At 41.3% G+C, this 21,365-nt stretch overlaps 3 protein-coding genes across 7 annotated transcripts in view; 1 reads left to right on the forward strand and 2 right to left on the reverse strand.

Annotated features, from left to right (window-relative positions):
• LOC125878906 (septin-9-like) overlaps window positions 1-21,365 on the forward strand; it is a 116,860-nt gene that overhangs the window by 72,939 nt on the left and 22,556 nt on the right. Inside the window, exon 1 of one of the 5 annotated variants that reach the window (XM_049560389.1) lies at window positions 16,613-16,711. The exons of the other annotated variants lie outside the window; for them this stretch is intronic. The gene's annotated coding sequence lies outside the window, so the exon portion shown is untranslated. Of the gene's footprint in view, window positions 1-16,612; window positions 16,712-21,365 lie in introns of those variants that run through there. 5 annotated transcript variants of the gene reach the window in all.
• On the reverse strand, window positions 4,567-8,412 carry LOC125878909 (uncharacterized). The gene is made up of 2 exons (XM_049560393.1): window positions 8,349-8,412; window positions 4,567-6,399 (listed from the first exon to the last, which is right to left on the reverse strand). Exon 2 carries the CDS (start codon window positions 6,396-6,398, stop codon window positions 5,370-5,372), a length of 1,029 nt encoding a protein of 342 aa, XP_049416350.1. The 5' UTR covers window position 6,399; window positions 8,349-8,412; the 3' UTR covers window positions 4,567-5,369.
• Window positions 9,453-11,920, reverse strand: LOC125878911 (uncharacterized). The gene is made up of 2 exons (XM_049560397.1): window positions 11,814-11,920; window positions 9,453-11,213 (listed from the first exon to the last, which is right to left on the reverse strand). The coding sequence occupies exon 2, from the start codon at window positions 11,210-11,212 to the stop codon at window positions 10,580-10,582; it is 633 nt and encodes a 210-aa protein (XP_049416354.1). The 5' UTR covers window position 11,213; window positions 11,814-11,920; the 3' UTR covers window positions 9,453-10,579.

Consider the following 21,365-nt stretch of genomic DNA (forward strand, 5'->3'; position numbering starts at 1 on the left):
GGCCTACCCTAGTCCTTATGTGTCATAACTCTTGATCACCAGATTTGAGGAATCACTGCCTGAAAGCGGAATAAAATATTGGCAGGTATATTATTGTCAGATTTGTTTTGTTCGTTTGTTTGTTCTCCCGCGGTGTATTTGGTATTTTGCCTTCATTGGACAGCACCCAGTAGAGTGCCAGAAATTTGGGGTCGAGGGAAGAGAACGACCTGCATGAAAACATTCCCAGCTTTGTTGGAACCAGTGATGCTGTGGTTCAAAACCACTGGTTCAAAAGGACGCCCATTTGTTTTTGTTGTTTTCTGTTTTCAAGTTAATACAGACATTTAAGATCATTAGGATGTCAGTGAAACAGTTGGCAAAACATAAGCAGCACAAAACAATCTTGAAGCAGTTTGTTCTTTAAAAGTGATGCGTAAAGGAACACACTGACACGGGTGTGATTGACAAATTATAGTTTAATAAACAAACATGATTTCCAACACAACAGAAAGAATGAAGAATAAATGGAATGCACTCCTGTATTTTTAAAGCTAATACATTATCAATGAAGGCTGTCCTTTCACAGCTGAGTGTGAAGCGGCTGGGATGAGAATCAGCACCTCCAAGTCTGAGGCCATGGTCCTCAGCCGGAAAAGGGTGGATTGCCCACTCCAGGTCAGGGGGGAGGTCCTTCCTCAGGTGGAGGAGTTTAAGTATCTCGGGATCTTGTTCACGAGTGAGGGTAGGATGGAGCGGGAGATTGACAGGCGGATTGGGGCAGCGTCAGCAGTGATGCGGGCGCTTAACCGGTCCGTTGTGGTGAAAAGGGAGCTTAGCCAGAAAGCGAAGCTCTCGATTTACCGGTCGATCTTCGTTCCAACCCTCACCTATGGTCACGAGCTCTGGGTAGTGACCGAAAGAATGAGATCGCGAATACAAACGGCCGAAATGAGTTTCCTCCGCAGGGTGGCTGGGCTCAGCCTTAGGGATAGGGTGAGGAGCTCAGACATTCGGGAGGGACTCGGAGTAGAGCCGCTGCTCCTCCACATCGAGAGGAGCCAGTTGAGGTGGTTCGGGCATCTGGTAAGGATGCCTTCCGGACGCCTCCCTTGGGAGGTGTTTCGGGCATGTCCAACCGGGAGGAGACCTCGGGGCTGCCCCAGGACACGCTGGAGGGACTACATCACCCGGCTGGCCTGGGAACGCCTCGGGGTTCCTGCGGAAGAGCTGATGGAAGTGGCTGGGGAGAGGACTGTCTGGGCTTCCTTGCTGAGGCTGCTGCCCCCGCGACCCGGACCCGGATAAGCGGAGGACGACGAGTACGAGTACGAGTACGAGCTGTCCTTAACAGACGATGGAGGCGTTCACTTATCAGTTTCATTTATCCATCAGAGCAATTTACATCCTCAGACACAGAGTGAATCATTAAGTCATTACTATTAGATTATACATACTGCAGAATGATAATGTTACATGAATGGAACCTGGATTATGATATACAAAAAAAAAGACATTTTGTCTAGTTCAAATACTTTTGTAATCAAGAAGAACTTCTGCTTTAGTTTTAACACACTGTGATTTTGTAAGTAAAGCTATAGCACTCCCAGTGTCTGCGATTTAAAGTATTTGGCCCTTTATCACCAGCATGTTAATCCTAAGACTATATCCCAATCTTAACTGAACACCATTTATTAAAAAGATGATAAAGTACACAATAAATTTACACATATGGATGCAAAACAAAGCCATCACACCTTGGTTTAGACCATATCTATTACTCTCCCTCACAGGGCAGTGTATCGATTTATACTGATATTGTGATACGAGTCTAGCTATCGTCTTAGATTCTGCATATTCTGCTATCGCTTAAAAGTTGTCTTTTCCTGCTGCATTACATTAAAGGTCTGTATTTTTTTTAACTTACCATTTTACTTTGTCATTATATCCACATTACTCATTATATATCAAAAGTCTCACTGTGTAAATATTTTGTGAAAGCACCAATAGTCAACCCTACACTGTTGTTACAATTGTGATATCGAGGTATTTGATCAAAAATATTGCATTTGATTTTCTGCATATCGCCCTGCCCTACTGTCAGCTACTTTCAGTGTGTAACAAATCCAAGAATTGCTAAACCAATTATTACCATTACAACAACACAGCAGGCCACCAAAGCACAATCATCATTCCAGTCAGTGTGTCTGTTTTCTGGTCTGTAGTTGCTTTGTGGTCTGTAGTTGCTTTGCAATCTGTAGTTGCTTTGTGGTCCGTAGTTGCTTTGTGGTCTATAGTCGCATTCTGGTCTGTAGTTGATTTGTGGTTCGTTGTAGTTTGCTGGCCTGTAGTTGTGTTCTGGTCTGCTATTGTGTTGCTTATGGGATTCCTGGATCACAATAAACAACAGCAGTCCAAGGCCAGCAAGGTTACCCCATGTGTTCATGATGTGGAGAATATCAGCGTTACTCCCATAGCGGTTTCTGAGACGCAACAGTTGCTGTTGGTTTTGTCCCACAGAAAACTCTCTGATCTGCCTTAAGAGGTTAGTGGTGATCTGGTAGGTGTGTTCTGGATCATATGCCCTCTGATTTATGCGATGCTGCGTGATATACACTTGGTCTATCCTTTGCAAAACTTCATATACTGCATACTGCTCCCTGACACGAATGATGATCCTGTCCATGTTTCTTCCCATGTACTCCCTTTGGGGACAGACAACATAAAGTGGAAGTTTCATGGACGTTTCCTGATGGATATTGCCTACAGTGTAGTACTTGTATCTGCTTCCCCGAGGCAGTGGGTCCAGCATCCTCTCAAAGTTGCCATAATGATGTGAGCCGTAATCTCCTCTGTTTGGGTCAAAGGTCAGCGGTATATCATCATTAATGTCGATGTCAACTGTGTTGGCAAACCAGTAGAGCAGCAAAAGACTGTGCTTGGGCACATCTTTTCCAAAGTTGATTTTCTTCAAATCATTGATTGAATTGAGTTTTTCTACAGCTGTCACAGAGGTCAAGGCAAAGAACAGAGCCACACAGCAACTGGTCACTCTTCTTGACGTCTTCATCATCCTGTATAGATATTTAAAATATTATAACTCCCATTCTTCATTCATACTGTACATTCTCAGTCTATAAATGTATTTGTAAATGGTGATGCACCTACTGATTATTTAAATGACTTGATAAATCTGATTTTATAATAATAGCTCATTCAACACCTAAAGGATAGGAGGAAAATTTCAAGCCTGGAAATAATTGTTGGGTGGCAACAACAGGTTTAACATGTTGTTTTCATTCCCTCTTTTCATACTGAGTATTTAGAGTTCAGCCAGTATTAGGCAGAAATCCACAGTCCTTGTTTTGTGCAAAAATATATTTGTAAATTTATCTAAAGTTAACACGAGGCTTCAGCAGCTGGAGTAAATCAAATCAAGTGAGCATCCTGTAGTCTTTTCAGTACAAAATTCCCTCTTTGAGTTCCTTTGTTCAGCCAGGGTGGAGGGACAGTAGCTCGAAGAGGAGACAGCACTCACAGAGAATACTTGATACAAGCTTCACCAATTATTTAAAGTAGTGCTACAGTTAATAAACAAAAAACAAAAGCAGCAATCAGAAAATAAGAGAGCTCACCTGCATTCATCTGCTGCAGACGGGCATCTGATCTGTGTGCTTATGTGAGAGTAGGTTTGACAGTTCTGATGTTACTGTTTCCTTGTAAATACAACTGGCAAAACAAGTGTTGCTGGTGTGTACAGGAAGATTAAAGATAGTTCAACTTCCCTCTTTGTATATGTTTCTTTCTTATGGAATATTGGCAGGTATGTTATTGACAGGTTTTTGTTTGTTGTCCTCTTTCTTGCTGATATCAGTCAAAAAAGTATGGTGGATTTGGCATTTTTCCGTTAGAGTGCCAGAAATTACAGCTGATGAAATTGCCACATGGGAATAGGTTCTGTTTTTTGTTTTTTGTTTTTTGTTTGTTTGTTTTGGACAAGGTGCAGCTCCTAAAAGAGTCTCATGTTTGTTTTCTGCGACTTAAGCGACCAATGAAATCTTGCCAACTAATGACCTTTTTGGTCAGTTAACGTTAGGTCGACTATTTGGGTGCAGCTCTACTGGATTTGAATCAAGAATGTGGTGGCTTTAGACTGCTAGGTTACCAGGATGGCCATTTGTGGATGTGTTATTTACTGTTTGTTTGTTGTTTTATTTTTTATTTTTAATTAAAACGGATTTATCCAATATTTTTCCTTTCATAAAAGGTGATGTTTTTCATCCTTTAATAGTCATAGTACTGATTCTGTTGCAAAATACTTGAAACTTTGAGACCCCCACTCTCTTTTCAAGACATTTAATGATTTCAGCATCACAAAATGGAAGTTCAATTGGCAAAACCTAATAAGTTAAAATAAAAAAAAGTTGTACCAACACTAATTTGGTCTTCAAAGCTGATACCACCTGGGCCTGTTCTCTGATTGTCTGTAGGAGGACAAATGGTTAAGTTGTCTTGATGATTTTACAAATCTAACTTGTGCTCATCCTCTTTGCTTGAACTTAAAATGAAAACACTGACATCTGACTGATTCATTATAGTTTAATAAAAACACAATTTCCAACACTACAAAAAATACAAAACAATAAATTAAAAATACCGTTTTTTAAAAAATCTATTACATGATCAGTGAAGGCTGTGCTTGACAGACAATAGAGCCTTTCAGTAATCTGTTTCATTTATCCATCAGAGCAATGTACATTCTCTCGCAGACACAGGATGACTCATCAGAGAGTCATTACCACTAGACTGTACATGCTGCAGCATGATATCATTGCATAAATGAGGCCTGAAGCTTTATGAACATGCCCGAGCAGTGCATTATAATATACAATAAAAGGCATTTTGCTCAGTTCAAATCCTTTTAGAATAGAGGTATTTCTGCTGTTTCAACAAACTGCACTTTTGTAACTTTCTCTCACCTTCTTTTCTGTCTGGATTAACTGTCTTATGTACAACATTACATTTTTTAACATTACAACTCATTACAACATTTACAACAAACTGACTCATGGGACATAATCAGATATAATGTGCAGTATCATCATGAACATGAGCATATACTCTTACAGTACCTGTACTTTAAATTTGATACTGTACATACTTATCTTTGTGCAGCCACACCTAGACCGATCTTTTGCATTGACCTGTTTATATTCTATGATTCATACTGTTTACTTGATTCTGACATTGTATATACTTTGGGTTTGCTTCCTATTTGCACCTCATTGTCTTCTCTTGGACCTCTATGTTTTCATTCTTTATATTTCTCTTCCCACTTTGCTTATGAACTGCTGTGCAGCAATTTTCCTCATAAGAAATAAAATTGTGACTTACTTGAACTTATACCAAAAGTATAACACAGTACAAATTACACAAATGAAACATATGCAGGCGATACAACAAATGCAACATTTACAACAAGTACAACATGACGACCTCTCCTTGTCGTTCCAGTGTACTGAAGTGTTGTAACCACCTGATTCTCTGCTTCCAGTCATCCTGCTGGCTTGGTGGTCCTTGTGGTCAGGGATATTCAGTACAAACATACCTTGGTTTCGTAAATCTCTAGAATCATTGCTCTCACTCTCTGAAGAGTCATCATCCCTATGATTTCTTCTGTTTCCATTCCTGTTGTTGTCTTGGTTAGAGGAGTGCTTCTCCTGAATCACAATAAGCAGCAACAGTCCAAGGCCAGCAAGGTCACCCCATGTGTCTCTAATGTGCCTTAACAGGAAATGCTCTGCATTACCTCCATAGTGGTTTCTGAGATACCGCAGTAGCTGTTGGTTTTGTCCCACAGAAAGTTCTCTGATCTGTCTTAAGAGGTTAGTAGTGATTTGGTAGGTATGAGCTGGATCATAACGTGTGCCCTGACGTTCAGAAGTGTCGTAATGCTGTGTGATATACACTCGGTCTATCCTCGGTAAAGCTTGCTGTCCTGCGTTCTGCTCCCTGACGCGAATTATGATCCTATCCCTGTTTGTTCCCATGTACTCTGTTGGGGAGTGGACAACATAAGGTGGGAGAGACATGGACGTTCCTTGATTGAGATTGCCAATGGTGTAGTATCTATTTCCCAAAGGCAGCGGGTCCAAGATCCTCTCATAGTTGCCATAATGATGTGCACCATAATCTCCACGGTTTGGGTCAAAGGTCAGCTGTATGACATTGTTATTGTCGATGTCAACTGTGTTGGCAAACCAGTGAAGCAGCATAAGACTGTGTTTGGGTACAGATTGGCCAAAGTCAATTTTCTTCAAATCGTTGATTGAATCAAGTCTTCGTACAGCCGTCACAGAGGTCAGGGCAAAGAACAGAGCCACACAGCAACTCGTGACTCTTCCTGACATCTTCATCATCCTGTATAGATATTTAAAATGTTATTACTCCCATTATTCATCCATACTTTACATTCTCAATCTATACATGTGTTTGTGGCTGGAGATGTATCATAGTTATTTCCATGATTTTATCAGGTGATCATATGAACATTGGCTTTGTTGACATGCACATTTATATTCCACCATTGTTTGAAGTATGGCAATATTCAGAATTTGACAAAGGTTATTTAAACAGCATGTTCTGTTTGGATATTTGAATTAGGCCTTTTTTTAAATTATGCGGCACACAACCTCTTGCCTGTTTATAGTCAGCTCTGTGCGTTGTCATGGATTCGTTGTACACAAACCAACGAGCTAACAGTTCACAAGGCTGGGGTAGAGATACATGACCAAAAGAAAAGCCCACAATTTTTGGTCGGAAGAAGAAACACGCCTAACTTTTAAACATCATAGAAGACTTGGATATCAACAGGTTTTTCAAAATGCGTTATTTTTGCAGCGGCAACCTTTTCAAGAAGGTGGCTGGAGGAATGAAAGAGGAAGGCTGTATTTGCATGGACGAGCAAGTCTACCACTGGTGGAATACTTTGAAAAAAAATCCCATGTTAATTCAAGAAAGCAAGATGGCAAAAGCAGCCAAACTCATTCCACTTAGGGTTGTGCCAATGGGCGATCCGAGAATACTCGATGCAATCGCGAGGTGTGGGGGGGGGACAGCGCGTGTGTGGAGCATGCTGACGAGATCGAGGCTGAACGAGGCTGAGTGAGAGGAGACAGAGGGAGGCTGCTTAGTGAGAGAGCAGAGGGTGGGATCAACGCCTCCGCCCGCTTGACACAAGCATACTCAGGGGTACTATAAGCGGAGCGGACTCTGCGAGGAATGTCCGCAGTCATTCGGGCTTTCGTAGTCGAGCGCACTTCCACGTTGTAGTTTCCTGTAAAAGTGTCCGTGAAAAATCCCCGTGATGTGAAAAATACATGCTGAGCAGTCACTGGTGCGTGGAGCGGAGTCCGCGCGGTTGTAAAAAAATGTGAGCTTTGCGTGCACAGGGCTTGCGGACGTCCGCTTTGAGTCCACGTGGACCTCCGCGGAATTCGTTCCGCGTATGTTCTGCCCGAGTATGTTCAGGCTTTAACGCGCATGTCGCGGAGCGGTGAACAAACCAAACAACACAATGTCAGGAGAAATTGAAAAGATATGCCGTCTATGTAAAGTCAACTTGCTAATTAAGGAGCCATTACATGTTCAAGAGTTTTATAAAGCTGCTCCTCAAATGCCAAAGAGAGGCTATAAGTGAACATTTCAGCGGCGACGCGTAATGACCCCCCCACCCCCCCACCCCCCGGTGATGACATCGTCATCGGCGATTTCACTACATGGCGATAGGACGATAGGATATGGACAAGATCGCCCAACTCTAGTTCCACTTATCCATATTATGATATGATGAATGACATGTTTATCAGGGCACATTATTGGAGTATGCACGGCTGCATGTAAATAGCAATATTAATGGGTTTATTTATTTAAATTATTCATGCAAACAGCTTTTTGGAATAAGGTCAAAAGTGGAATACTTTGTGCATGCAAATGTAGTCAATGAACCGGTTTTATTTGTTATCATTCCTCCTACTCATACTGAGCAGTAAGGGTTTGTCCACTATCAGGAAGGAATGCACAGCCCTCATTTTGTAAACATGTATTTGTAAGTATATCTTAAGTTATAATGAAGCTTTCTTCAGGCTTGGCTAATCAAATCAAGTCAGTATCTTTAAAAAATGCCAAGCTTTTTAGTACAGAATTCTCTCTTTATGCATCGTTGTGTAGCTGAGGCGGAGGAATAGTATCACAGAGAGGAGAGAATGCTCACAAAGAGGACATGAGTTAAGTGCTTCATCAGTAATGTGGAATAGTGCCGAGGCACGTACTAAAAACAAAACTATCAATCAGAGAATAAGAGAGCTCACCTCTGTTAGTCCGCTGCCGTCGGGTATCTGATCTCTGTGGTCTCATCTGTGTTCCTGTTTTTCTTGTGTGAGAGTAGGCGTATCTCCTTTTAGGTTACTGTTTTACTGTAAATGAAACTGACAGAATAAGCATTGCTGATGGTAACAGGAAGTTAATCAATAGTTTGGTAACTTCTGTTTTTCTTTATGTACATTTTGCTAGTATGATTGTTAAATTTTAATTGTGTGTTCTCCTTAATGTCAATATCTGCCAAAAAAAAATGTGGTGGATTTATTTTACAGTACACAGTAAAGTGCCAGAAATTATGGGTTGAAAGACAAGAATGACCTGTGGCAAAAGATTCCAAGCCGGATTCAAATCAATAATGCGGTAGTGTTAGACAGCATGGTCACTACTAGGACGGCCTTTTTTTTTGTTTCTTTTTTTTTTTTTTTTTGTTTCAGTTAATTCTGATTTATCTAAATTTCCGATCTATAATGGGAGATATTTTCATTCTTTTTTTAAAGAATTTTATTACATATTCTGAAGTTGTTTGACATTTGCTGTTTCAGTCACTGACCCAACCGCACACAAGATATAGTCCAATGACTCTTGTATGCTTTCGTTGGTTTGCTGAGTCATGTGAGTAAGCTAGAAGCTAAAGCCGAACTATAGGCTACAGATCACAGTGTAAAAGTGAACCACCACATCACTGCTGATCGCCACAGAAGACAATGAATATAAAGGGAAACTTTGCTGATATTGAACCAGCTGTGTGGCATCGCAGTGTGTGCAGATGAACAGTGTTTGGCTTTGCCCACGTGACGCTGCCAGCACCTGGACCTTTGCCGCTGGACGGGCAGTGATCTCCTTGGGAAGTCAAACAACGTTCATCTTCAGTTTTAATTTTCTGTATATACTTGTTGGCTGCAGATTCATCCAGCCCTTTAATGTAGTCATGTTCCTCTATTTCTAATTCACGCAGTATATGAATATCACTTCCTGCCCTACATCTGAATTTCACATAATAGTCACATAAATGCAAACAAATCATGAGGAAAAGTTAACTTTGATTTTACACATCAATCTTGAACCTGAAATAAACAAAAACACTGACACGAGTCTGACTGATACATTATAGTTTAATAAACACAGAATTTCCAACATTACCGGAAGAATATTAAACCATAAATGAAATGCACTCCTGTATTTTTAAAGCAAATATATTGTCAGTGTCAAGGCAGTTCACATAAGATAAAAGAAAATAACAATCATATTTTTACATTTATTCATTACATGTACATAGTTAATACACAGGTGCTACGTACAGGTTCTGAATTATACTTCTGCAGTCCATTTTTGATACTACATAATACAACATAGTCCACTACAATATGATATTCGCTGTCAGTCCTTCAGGTTGAGGCAGGTAGATGCATATTTAGCTCCCAAAGGAGCTGTTGTCCCTTCACTGCCAGTTTCTCTAGTGGGGTTAATGTGAGGAAGTTTGGGATTTTCTTGGCTATTTCTCCAAAATGGAGAGCTACATCGGATGTTTCAGATTACAGCTCAACTACTCACAACTGACTCATGGGACATTAGGACATAATCATGAGTATTCTGTATTAACTATGTACTCTTACACCACCTATACTTCAGATTTGATACATTACATACATATCTTTATGCAACACAACCTACACAGATCCCTGCTGTTAACCTGTTTATATTTTATGAGCCATACTGTTCACCTGAATTTGGTATTGTATATATTTTGGATTTGCTCCTTTTTGCACCTTAATGTGTTGCCATATCAACTTTTACATCTTCATTTGTTATATTTACACACTTCCCAAAAGGCCTTTATGTGCAGTATTTTATCAAAGTCTGAATAGTTTATCTTTTCGTAAGATAATACAAAAGAGCTCCTATAATACACAGAAAAAATAAAATTATGGAGACAATGCAACAAATACAACACGGTGATCTCTGGGTGTTCTTCCGGGGTTGTAAAGTGTGGTAACCGCCTGATTTTCTGTTTCCAGTCATCCTGATGGCTTGGTGGTCCTCTTCGTCATTGTGGAAATACACTACAAACTCATCTTGGTTTCTGAAATCTCTAGAATCATTGCTCTCACTCTCTGAAGAGTCATCATCCAAGTGATTTCTTCCGTTTCTGTGTCGGTTGTTTTGGGTAGAGGAGTACTTTTCCTGAATCACAATAAACAACAGCAGTGCAAGTCCAGCAAGGTTACCCCATGCGGAAATCATCAGCGTTGCTTCCATAGCGGTTTCTGAGATGCAACAGTTGCTGTTGGTTTTGTCCCACAGAAAACTCTCTGATCTGTCTCAAGAGCCTATTGGTGATCCTGTAGGTATGAGCTGGATCATAAGGTGTCCCCTGATGTTCAGAAGGGTCGTAATGCTGTGTGATGTACACTTGGTCTACTCGCCATCCAGTGTTCTGCTCCCTGACACGAATGATGATCCTGTCCCTGTTTGTTTCCACGTATTCTGGGATCGGGGGATTGAAAACGTAATATGGAAATGGCACTGGCGTTTCTTCATGGAGATTGCCAATAGTGTAGTACTCGTATCCCAGAGACCGTGGGAGTGAGCTCAACAGATTCTCTTCGTTGTAATAAGGATGTGAGCCGTAATCTCCGTTTGGGTTAAAGGTCAGCCATATGACATTATTGTTGTCAATGTTGACTGTGTTGGCAAACCAGTAGAGCAGCACAAGACTGTGTTTTGGTACGGATTGCTCAAAGTCGATGTTCTTTAAACCATTGATTGAGTGGAGCTTTTGTACAGCTGTCACAGAGGTCAGGGCGAAGAACAGAGCTACACAGCAACTTGTGACTCTTCCTGACGTCTTCATCATCCTGTATAGATATTTAAAATATTATTACTCCCATTATTCATCCATACTGTACATTCTCAGTAAATACGTATACTTGTAATTAGAGATGCATCTAATGATTATTTTCATGACTTCATAAATCTCATATAATAATATTTATCTTTTTTGATGAATAGCTCATTCAACACCTAAAGGATAGGAGGACAATTTCAAGTCTGAGCGCCTGGAAATAATTGTTGGGTGGCAACAGCAGGCTTTGTTGTTATCATTCCCTCTTTTCATACTGAGCATTTTAGAGTTCGGCCAGTATTAGGCAGAAATCCACAGTCCTTGTTTTGTGCAAAAATATATTTGTAAGTTTATCTAAAGTTAACACAAGGCTTCAGCAGCTGGAGTAAATCAGATCAAGTGAGCATCCTTTAAAGTTTTTAGTACAAAATTCCCTCTTTGTGTTACAAGTCTCAGAGTTCCTTTGTTCAGCCAGGGTGGAGGGACAGTAGCTCGAAGAGGAGACAGCACTCACAGAGAATACTTGATACAAATGCTTCACCAATTATTTAAAGTAGTGCTACAGTTAATGATCAAGAAACAAAACTTGCAATCAGAAAATAAGAGAGCTCACCTGCATTCATCTGCTGCAGACGGGCATCTGATCTGTGTGCTTATGTGAGAGTAGGTTTGACAACTCTTAGGTTACTGTTTCCTTGTAAATACAACTGGCAAAACAAGTGTTGCTGGTGTGTACAGGAAGATTAAAGATAGTTCAACTTCCCTCTTTGTATATGTTTCTTTCTTATGGAATATTGGCAGGTATGTTATTGACAGTTTTTGTTTGTTGTCCTCTTTCTTGCTGATATCAGTCAAAAAAGTATGGTGGATTTGGCATTTTTCCATTAGAGTGCCAGAAATTCCAGGTGAAGAGATGAGAATGACCTGCGACAAGATTCCTAAATGTATTCAAACCAATGATGCTGTAGTTTTGGACCACTATGTCACCAGGATGCTAAGGTTTATGTTTCTTTTTTCTTTTTATTTAAGTTTATACTGATTTATCCAATATTTTCCAATCTATAAAAGGCAATATTTTTATCCTTTTTTTAAGAGTCTTACAAAAAAATCTGGCACAAAATAGTTTGAGACAAGCTTTTCAGCAATTGGCAAATACAGTACTAATTTGTTCCTAAAAACTGATAACACCGGATATCAATAGTATGCTGAACTCGGTGTCTCTCTAGTGATTGTCTGTAGAAAGAGGAATAGTAAAGTGATGTAACGCTGATGTCAAGCTGCCTGTGCTGCTGCAACTCCACCAGCCACCAGCAGGAGACGCTGTCACACAGGTAGTCTGCCTCACACACCTGGAAGGTATCAAGCCTGGAGATTGTGAAATCTTTGTGTCAGTGCTGCATTTAAAGCCTGATATAGGCTTTACATTTAGACACGTACCAAACAACAAATCAGTCTCACAGTGTTTGTGTACATACAGCACGGCTCAGTGTGGCGAGCCGTTGTGAGGCTGCGGAAGCTGTTTTCAGTGTTTGTTTTTTGTCTGCTATAAATCATCTAAACCGAGGAAGTAATTCAGCTTTTCTCAGAGAGGTGGATTAATGTGACACCTCCATAAACACACACACAGAGAAACACTTTCTCTTGATATCCTGTACGAGCCTTTGGTATTCCCTGTGGGAAAGACAGAAGTAGAGTCGAAAAACACACAAAGGAAACATTTAGTTTCTCTGTGGTCACCACCCACATCTTTCACATGGGTAGCACAAGAGTATCATACAAACGATGCTGTATAATGATGCTGTCGTTGCTGTTTCCTTTTCTGTGTTTGTCCGAATTCTTGACATGTTTCAGTTCAACAGTGCTGCTAAAGATACTGATAATTCAGTGAAATTCATAGCCTTAGATTTGCTTGAGAAACATATTACATTTGTCTGTTGCTCTACAACCCACTGTATGCTAATCTAGCTCACTCTCAGGGCATGTGATGTCTCCCTGTGTTCCCTTTGATACAATTATACTCATAAATGTTCATTAACATCACAGTACTCTTCGCTCTTTCTGTAGAGGAAAAAGACCAGCCAGTAATGCATTTAATATAGTGCACCCAGTGAGTCATGCTACTTTAATCCATCATGTGTCTGTGTCATGAAGGACCTTGGACAGCTGCAATGAACGCTGTCAGGGGGTCAGCCAGGCAGCCCTGTACTCCGCCTGCCAATGCATGACACCATCTTGGCTCAGTATGGCCCCGAAACATCAGCCGTTGCCATTGGCTTTCTGTCACTACATCCCCGTCTCCTCAAAATGAAGATCTCTTTATCGGAGATGACCGTGTCCCCAGCAGGGCAGCGACTCTGTAATAAAGGAGCATGCCAAGTTATGTCGGATCAAACAAATGATAGCTGGCTCACTCTGCGTGCATGCAGGGTTCAGTCAGGAGTCAGTGTCTTTAAGAATAAGCTTTGAAAAGGAGGGAATGGAATTTTTTTTTTAAGGTCTTTTCTTAACCTATTAATAACATCTGTAAAGTCATGTGTCAGCTTGCTTAGCTTTAAAGTTGACACAGACCAAGCTACAATTAAACCTGCAGGAATTGGGGCATGTTGGTGGGTGTCAGTGGCGACAGGGGCGACACAGTTTTACACTGTGAACTCTGGGAAACTCGGAGAAGCTTTGAGAGAGAGAATGACAAGCTGAGTTATTAGTGAGCACAAAAGATGGTAAAAGAGTTTGGCTCCGGAGAGGCGGCGCTGCAGGAAAGAAGCAAGAGGAAAAGTTTGTGTTTAGAGCTCAGAGTTGGCGAATGATTGTTTGCATAATACTGTTTAGCCCATTCGTCTTTTTTAACAGCAGAGCAACTATGCTGCCTCAAAATCGCACGCACGGCTACTGTGTTAGATTTATTGAATTTGGGTGTTTACTGTTTTGCATTTAATGGCAAAGGCATGTTGCTTTTGTTTGCCTTTGTTTATGTGGTGTAGAATGTATTTCTTTTTGTCTGTGTTAGCTCACCGCACTGTGGCTTGCTTTCTTTGCAAAGAGGTATGGTAGGAGTCTCAGGGTGCTTGTGTAATATCCTCCTATGGTCATGTTTGCATCATTCACAGGACCAATTTCTTCAAGAGATATGCTGTCAAGTACGTGAAAATGGAGCTGAGGTGATTTCACAGACCAGCAAAGTCATACTCGCAGCTTCCAAACGCACTAGTAACTCCTGTCAGTTCTATCTACATTTTAGTATCTCCAGTTTAAACACTGGGCTTTTATTGGGGCGATAAAGTGGAGTTTCAGAGAGAGTGAGATGAAAAGAGAGAAGGCAGAGAAACAGTTTTAAGACAGGGGCCGTAGTTTGGGGAAAATGTACCGTTTCCCACATTGTAAAACTAAGTATAACAAAGGTTTATTTTAACTCCTTATTTGGTCAGACCTGTTTTTGTTCACACTTACAAGGCCATCTGTGTTTGTGCGTATGTGTTGGGTTTTTGTGTCCTGTGTGTTTACGCATGCAGCGTTTTAAAGGCCTGTAACGAAGCTTCGGATCAGTTAGACGGACATGGTATATATTCTGTGCTGGGTGTAGCAGGCATTTAACACCGAGGCGCTTAGCATGTGCTGGGGGAAAGGTTTATCTTGGCAGCAAAGTGTGCGTAATGAAATGAAACAAATCCATCTTTCCAGCCTGTTGTGCATGCTGTTCCAGAAACATGACTCTTCATCTCGAGGAATGCAGGTGCTGCCCTGTGTTTGCATGTGCGTCTGCTCATGTGGCTGTGAGGTTGCACTCAAGCCCTTGCACTGGTGTATAATTACACTTCCTGTGAGGCTGGAGACAGCTGTTTCCTCTCCTCTTTAATCACACAAATATACATACTCCATAAGAATAGTAATCAGCCAAAGTAATTGGTTCGTTCCCAAGTTTTAAAAAGAAGCAAAGGCTGCATTTCTACTGTTAAGAAGAAAATCTGAAACTGTTCAGGCACTTTTGAGTTTTACTATCCTTTAACTGTCACGCCTCTCTTTGGGTGCCCCTCTAAAACATATTAACTTGGAAAACTGTGACTTAATTCATTGCTCTGTTTTTAGAAGATTGCAAGTGACTGCATCCTCAAACATTGTGTTCACCCTGTATTTGTCAATAGACTTAAAGTGATAATGGGAATAATTTGTGCATCATGCTGGTAATGCTTTTTGTTGATTGGGAATGTGTAGGATGTTACTGCAGGGTTATTGAGTGTAGAGGTCAGGTCCTTATTTGTAGGCCTGACATAAAAGTTAACGTCGCCTTGGTTCCCTTGACAAAAAGCCACTGGATTTTAACTAGTTGCAGAAAACAAAATCTGAGGCAAGCAAAAGTTTATGGTACAGGTTTTGTTCAGCCGGATAATCTTCACAAAGAACGCCACCTTTAAGCTAATGTTGGGATATAAACAAACCAAAACACGGCCACATGACCTCTCCATCACCACCACAACAAAGCTGTAAAGCCGTGTTCGGCGTGATGGTGTTCTGTCGTCTCATTTAGCCACTTAGCAACTGACTTTTTCTTTGAAATTCTTGAGTGAGGTTTTTACTGACGTATTTTATGTCATATCGTCTCCTTATTTCAGGCATCTAACTAAAAGCCCATTCAAAAGAAGACGAGCGGACTGAGAGTGCTAAATTGCTAATTCATTTCCGCGTTTTAGGACTCATTCCTGCAACACTCTATTGCCAAAAAGTGTCCGTTTAAGTGCTGCGGAATCATGCAATGCCTCAACCACTAGCTTTTTCGACATTTTCTCCTTTTTTTGAGAAAGAAATATGTCCATAAGCCTCCGCTCATTCTGCAGAACACAAGAATGTCTGGATGAGATGTCACGCTTGCCTCTGAAAAAATGTTATCTGGATTTTGGAATAAGGGTTTTCCAAAAGGCCCAGATTCATGGATGATACTGACATAAAGTTGATCAGAGTAGCAAGAGATGTATTGACAAAAGGAATCCCAGTAGTTGGATGCGGCGTGTCTCAGGTCTGTGTGAGAGGAATGAGTGGGATGTGATGAATGCAGAGCCCCAGGAGCAGATGAGAGGGTCAGGTCAGATAATTAGGGTTGTAAATTATCCCTGGAGTTAAGGAGAGGGACATTCAGCTGGCCCAAAGCTTCACTCAGCCTCAGTGTAGATAAATGCACACACAGTCTTTACCCTGGTCTCTCCAGGACCCAATCACCCAGCTTCTCTGTGTTACGCTCATTTATTGTACGTCTTCATAGTCAGACTCAGTCTCTGCTTTTGTGTGTAAGCTGGTTGGAAGTTGTGTTTTTTTTTTTTTTTTGCTTTGTCGGAGGCGGGGAGGGCGTTATTTGAAGGAAGTGGGCGTGTCTTGCTGCCTTTAGTGCTGAGTCACATGACAGGCATGGGTGGGAGGGGCAGGCAGGGAGCTTCCAGAGCCACAGCAGAGTTTGGCCTCTCACTGGAGCGCTGCACTTTGGCAGGGGACGACTCATACACACATACACACAGTTCACACACGGTGAGTGTTTTGCATACCGGGCGAGTGTGTGTGTGTGCGCGTGGGCGTGTATGTGTGTGATGTGTGCGTTTGTAAGAAAGCAGTTGGAAGTAGAGGGCGTAAATTTTCCTTTGTTGTGTCCTTTTTTTTTTTTTTTTTGCATGTTCCTCCTCTTGCCTGGAAGAAGAGATCTGATCATCTGTTGTTTTCACATACTTTAGGTGATTAATATCTCTGCGTGCCTTCCATACGAGGAAGCCAGCTGTTTATGTGTGTCTAAATGTTGCTGTTGTTCTCAGCAGTTCGGTGACAGGCTTAAATGCAAAGTGGCTGTGTTGATATGTTGGAGGAAAAAAGGCTTTGGAGTTTAGGCATAGGTGTGATTTATTTTTAGTTGCATTGAAGTTGCCTTTACTTGTGCGCGTGTGTGTGTGCAAGCTTGTTTCGTTATTATCCTTGCTGAGGTTTTGCATACCCTCTTTCTTTCATCCCGTTTGCAAGCTTTGTAATCAATCTGCATAGCACATGCATATATGTGTGTCTATACACTGTATACAGAGGGATGTTCCCTCGTGTTTCAGCCCCTACCCTGTTAGTAAGTTCACTTCTGTTTCTTCGTGTGTCGTCCCTCCTGACATCGTCCACACACTGGACGCGTTCGGCTGTTTCTGACAGTGATCCATTACCAGATCATGTAGCGAACACACAGAACAGTGTGAAAGGTTAGCTCCACACATGTGGTCAGTAGGCTCCACGGAGTGCAGCGGGGAAATCGTTTAGTTTAGTTTCTGTTTTGGAAAGTACAGTGAAAGAGTCATCTTAGCTAATGGTAATCGGTGGAAAGTAGTCCTTATTCCTTTCCAGTGGGAAACACCACGTATCAAATTCTGACCAAAATCAAAGCATATTCTCCTTTGTTGTTGTGCTTGAGCGGTTTTGTTCACCCCAAACATCTTAAGTTTCAGTTTCCAATTTTTGCTTTTCTGATTAGTCTGTGCTGAAGTGAGCAATGTGGCAGCAGTTGGAACAAAGCTGAGCCTCTGTATTGTATCATCCAGGCTTTGTTGTCCAGGGTCGACCTGAGGAATACAAGGCATTGCTCTCTGATAAAATCAAACCAATGGAAAACAGCAACCACCCTTCACCTTTTTTAGAGAGTCACCCACCTCTGTTTTGCCTCACAAGCACACACACTTTGACACACACACTCACGCAGAGCCGTTGAAAGGAGCTCTGTTGTGGCCCCTGTGCATTGCCAGGCGAGAACAGACAGTGGCCTTTCACCAGTGCTTGATGGGATGCTGAAAAGGTCATCGTTACCTTCTGTATCTTGAATGTCTTTGTGTGTCTGTGTACGTTTGAGTTGGCCAATAAGTCAGTGCAGTGAGATTATGTGTCCATTGTGGAATTCAGCATCATGACTTTGAAATGCAAAATATTTCATGAATGTAACCGGAGCTCTGTAATGTAAAATTGATAAGGTTTTGTCTCTGTAGCTGGACGTGCTGTGCACTCTCTGAACAGCGAGTATTCTAGTGTGTGGATGTACATGAACACATGCGTTTAATGTTCATTTTAAGAAAGACTTGTAAAATGTGAGGCATAAGACTTTTTGCTTTAAAATGTGGCACACAGACATGGGAAACTGATTATTTTTTTCAGTTGACATTCAGCAGAAAACAGGACTGCCTTTTATCTCTCAAGAATAGATCAGCTGTAAATCAGACCATACTGTGATGTAGCAGCAACAACAGTCCATAACTATTTTTAGTGTTGGACTTTATCCCTGTGGGATGTACACGTCAAAATTTCTTGTAATTTAAAAATAGACTCCTCTGAAAGACAACAAAGACTGTAATACTGTATACAGAGAAATCAGTACTCCTACTTTATCAAGTGTGTGACGCTCAGACATCAAAGACTTTTATTATCACACTGATGCTGTAAAGATTTCAAAGGTAAAGTGCCGATATCAGTGATGAGGAGGCCATAATAATTGACTCGTTGCATTTGAATGATCACACTTAGTATATTGTCCTACTGGACCGAGCAAATAATCATAGTCAGTAGTTTTGTCTTCTGAAAGTCTTGAGCTTTGTATGTGGGTCAGTCACAGTCCATAAATACTGATCCAGAGGCCTGGAGAGGACCAGAGTGACAGGCTGTATATTACACACACATATTCACACACCGATCGTGTGATGTGTCAAAGACCCTAAGGATTCCTGCTGGTTGTGTTGAGACAGAGTGATATGCGTGTGTTGAAGCACATTCACACAATAACAGTTGAGCTCTTAGAATGAGTGAATGCACCTTTTTTGTTGAAGTCGCCCAAGTCTTAAAGTCCCACAGCCTTTTTTTTTTTTTTTTTTTTTTTTTTATACAGATATAGTGTAGGTAAGAGCGTACCTGATAGTATCACGCTGACTTTAGTAACAACAGCGGACCTTTTCACATGAGTTTTTTAAATGAACTGTTTTACTTTTAACTAAACACCTGCTACGAGTTGTACTGACACCTCCCTGTGAGTATCATGTCATGTGGTAATATTTCTAGAGAAATCGTGTCTGAATGTTTTAAGGTATACATGCAGAAGTTGTGGCGTACACCCTACACTGCTTGTATGCACAATGCAAGTATCTATTGTAGGAATGTTACATTTGTTGTGATGGAAAAGCGGATACTTTAGAAAGCTAACTAAGCTAACCACAGAAAACAAGCCAGCTCTGCGTCACTCTTCATTCTCTCCTTCGGTGCTTGACAGCAAAAGTAAAAGCCAACCCCAGATTCACTCTCGTTTTGGACTGAGCTTTGTCCACTTGGCGTTTCGCCTCACTACATTTTTTTTTAGCTTCCTCTGAGATATGTGCTGCTACTTCCTGGCTACTACCTTTTCATGAAGTCCCAATCTCAGCTGTGTGCTGTTCTTCGCTGGGTGCTATACGCCCATAAATGCCCCAACTACAGCAAAATAAGAAGAAAATTAGAAAATACAAGCCGAAGGCAGGTTGATAAATACACTGCGACACGCCTCTAGTGATGATTTGTTTTTCTCTTGTAGGGAAATCCTGCATAGTATACCTTTAATTACTGATATTCCTAAATAAAAAAAAAGATTGTTGCTGATGTTTGTTTCATATATTGCTGCATATCAACGTATATATCTGCATGTGAAAACCTTGTTTTATATGAGTTTGACATGTTCTGACTGAAGTCCCTGATGTGAGGTATTTGTGAGGACAGAGGTCAGATTCCTGAGCCCCCTGGTCCTTAAAACCCACACTCGCTGTCAGCCAACCATTTAACTGATACACTTTGACCCGCAGATAAAGAACGACACTGGCCAGCTACCACAGCTGAGCTAATGACTTTAACAACTCCTGTTAGTGAGGAGCTACAAGATAATAGCAGGCTAACGTATTATTCAGCCTCTTTGCTAAGACCCTCAACAAAATGGTCAACCTCCTGGTTCAGTTAGCTTTTGTGTAAACACTTAGGGATTAATGTTTAGCAGGTGCTTTTGAGGCTTAAAAATTCAGTCAATCGCAGGAATGTACAGTTGCAGTGGAATTGCTTTCCTTAAATGTAGATGTTGGATAGAAATAAACTAAATTAGCACTGGATTGATGAGTCGGTCCTTCAGGTTAAGTGCTTGTGATTTTCATGATGTATGGTAAAACCTTGCAAAATGCACTTTGTTGCAGTTGAAGGACCGTTTTCTTGGGAGCTGCTCAATGTCAGGGGCAGTTAAAGAGCCTAGAAAGACAACAGCTCTCTTGTGCACCACCGCAGCGTGGAGACTGAACACATTCCTCTGGCAGTCTAGACAAACCTGTGGGCTTCTACTGTCATTACTGCAATTTACAAACATTTCTCAACTGTCTGAGAAGAAACACTAGCTGCTGAAGCTACTCGTAGTTGTTATACAGTCCTTTTAAAAATCCGACGAACAGACAGATGCACACACAGTGTCCCCTGCCAGGTGACATGATGGGTAAGTTGGACTCTGCTGGGGTCAAAGGGCACATTTCTCCAGAGAGCTGAACGATGAGGACTCTGGGAACTGGGCCTTGCTGCACAAACACTCTGACTTTAATAACACAACAGACCATGTTTGCACTGCCACCACTCCAATTTCCCCCTTTTATTAAGGGATTCACTGTCAGAGGGTGGGATAAAGTGTTTGGGTGTGTATACATGCATGTTTATAACCCTCCCCTGGGCCTGCCCCAAACCCATGTGGTCCAGGGTATCTAATTGATTCTGTGCTGGAGGGCCACTGGAGCCCCAGTTCAAAGTAATTTAATCGCCACACACAATTTTTTTCTTTTCTCAGTTGTGTTTGTACCATCTCTTCTTCTCAGGGGAAATGGACTGTGAAAAAAGAAAACTCCAGAGTCACTGAAAGGGCCTCACAGGAACATTTTTGATTTTTATCACACTGAAAGAGATTTGCAGCCCACGCACTTCTGAAGAAGCATCTGGGTCACCATCAAAACGAATGTAGCCATGTTGGGATGAAACTAGCCCCGCAAACCTCCTTTGTCCTGTTCGGGAATGTAAATACAGGACAAGAGGAGCAGATGTTTTCAAAGAGGGCCCATAAAAAGATTTTAGACCAGAGCAAAGATGCAAACGACCCATTTAGTGGATTAGTCCTCTAATGTGTGTTTGA

Source organism: Epinephelus fuscoguttatus, linkage group LG19 (genome assembly GCF_011397635.1).
Source record: "Epinephelus fuscoguttatus linkage group LG19, E.fuscoguttatus.final_Chr_v1".
Lineage (NCBI taxonomy): Eukaryota > Metazoa > Chordata > Actinopteri > Perciformes > Serranidae > Epinephelus > Epinephelus fuscoguttatus.

Bases quoted from the DNA above. Each gene is read 5' to 3' on its own strand.
- LOC125878911 (XM_049560397.1), bottom strand. From the start codon at position 11,212: ATGATGAAGACGTCAGGAAGAGTCACAAGTTGCTGTGTAGCTCTGTTC.
- LOC125878909 (XM_049560393.1), bottom strand. From the start codon at position 6,398: ATGATGAAGATGTCAGGAAGAGTCACGAGTTGCTGTGTGGCTCTGTTC.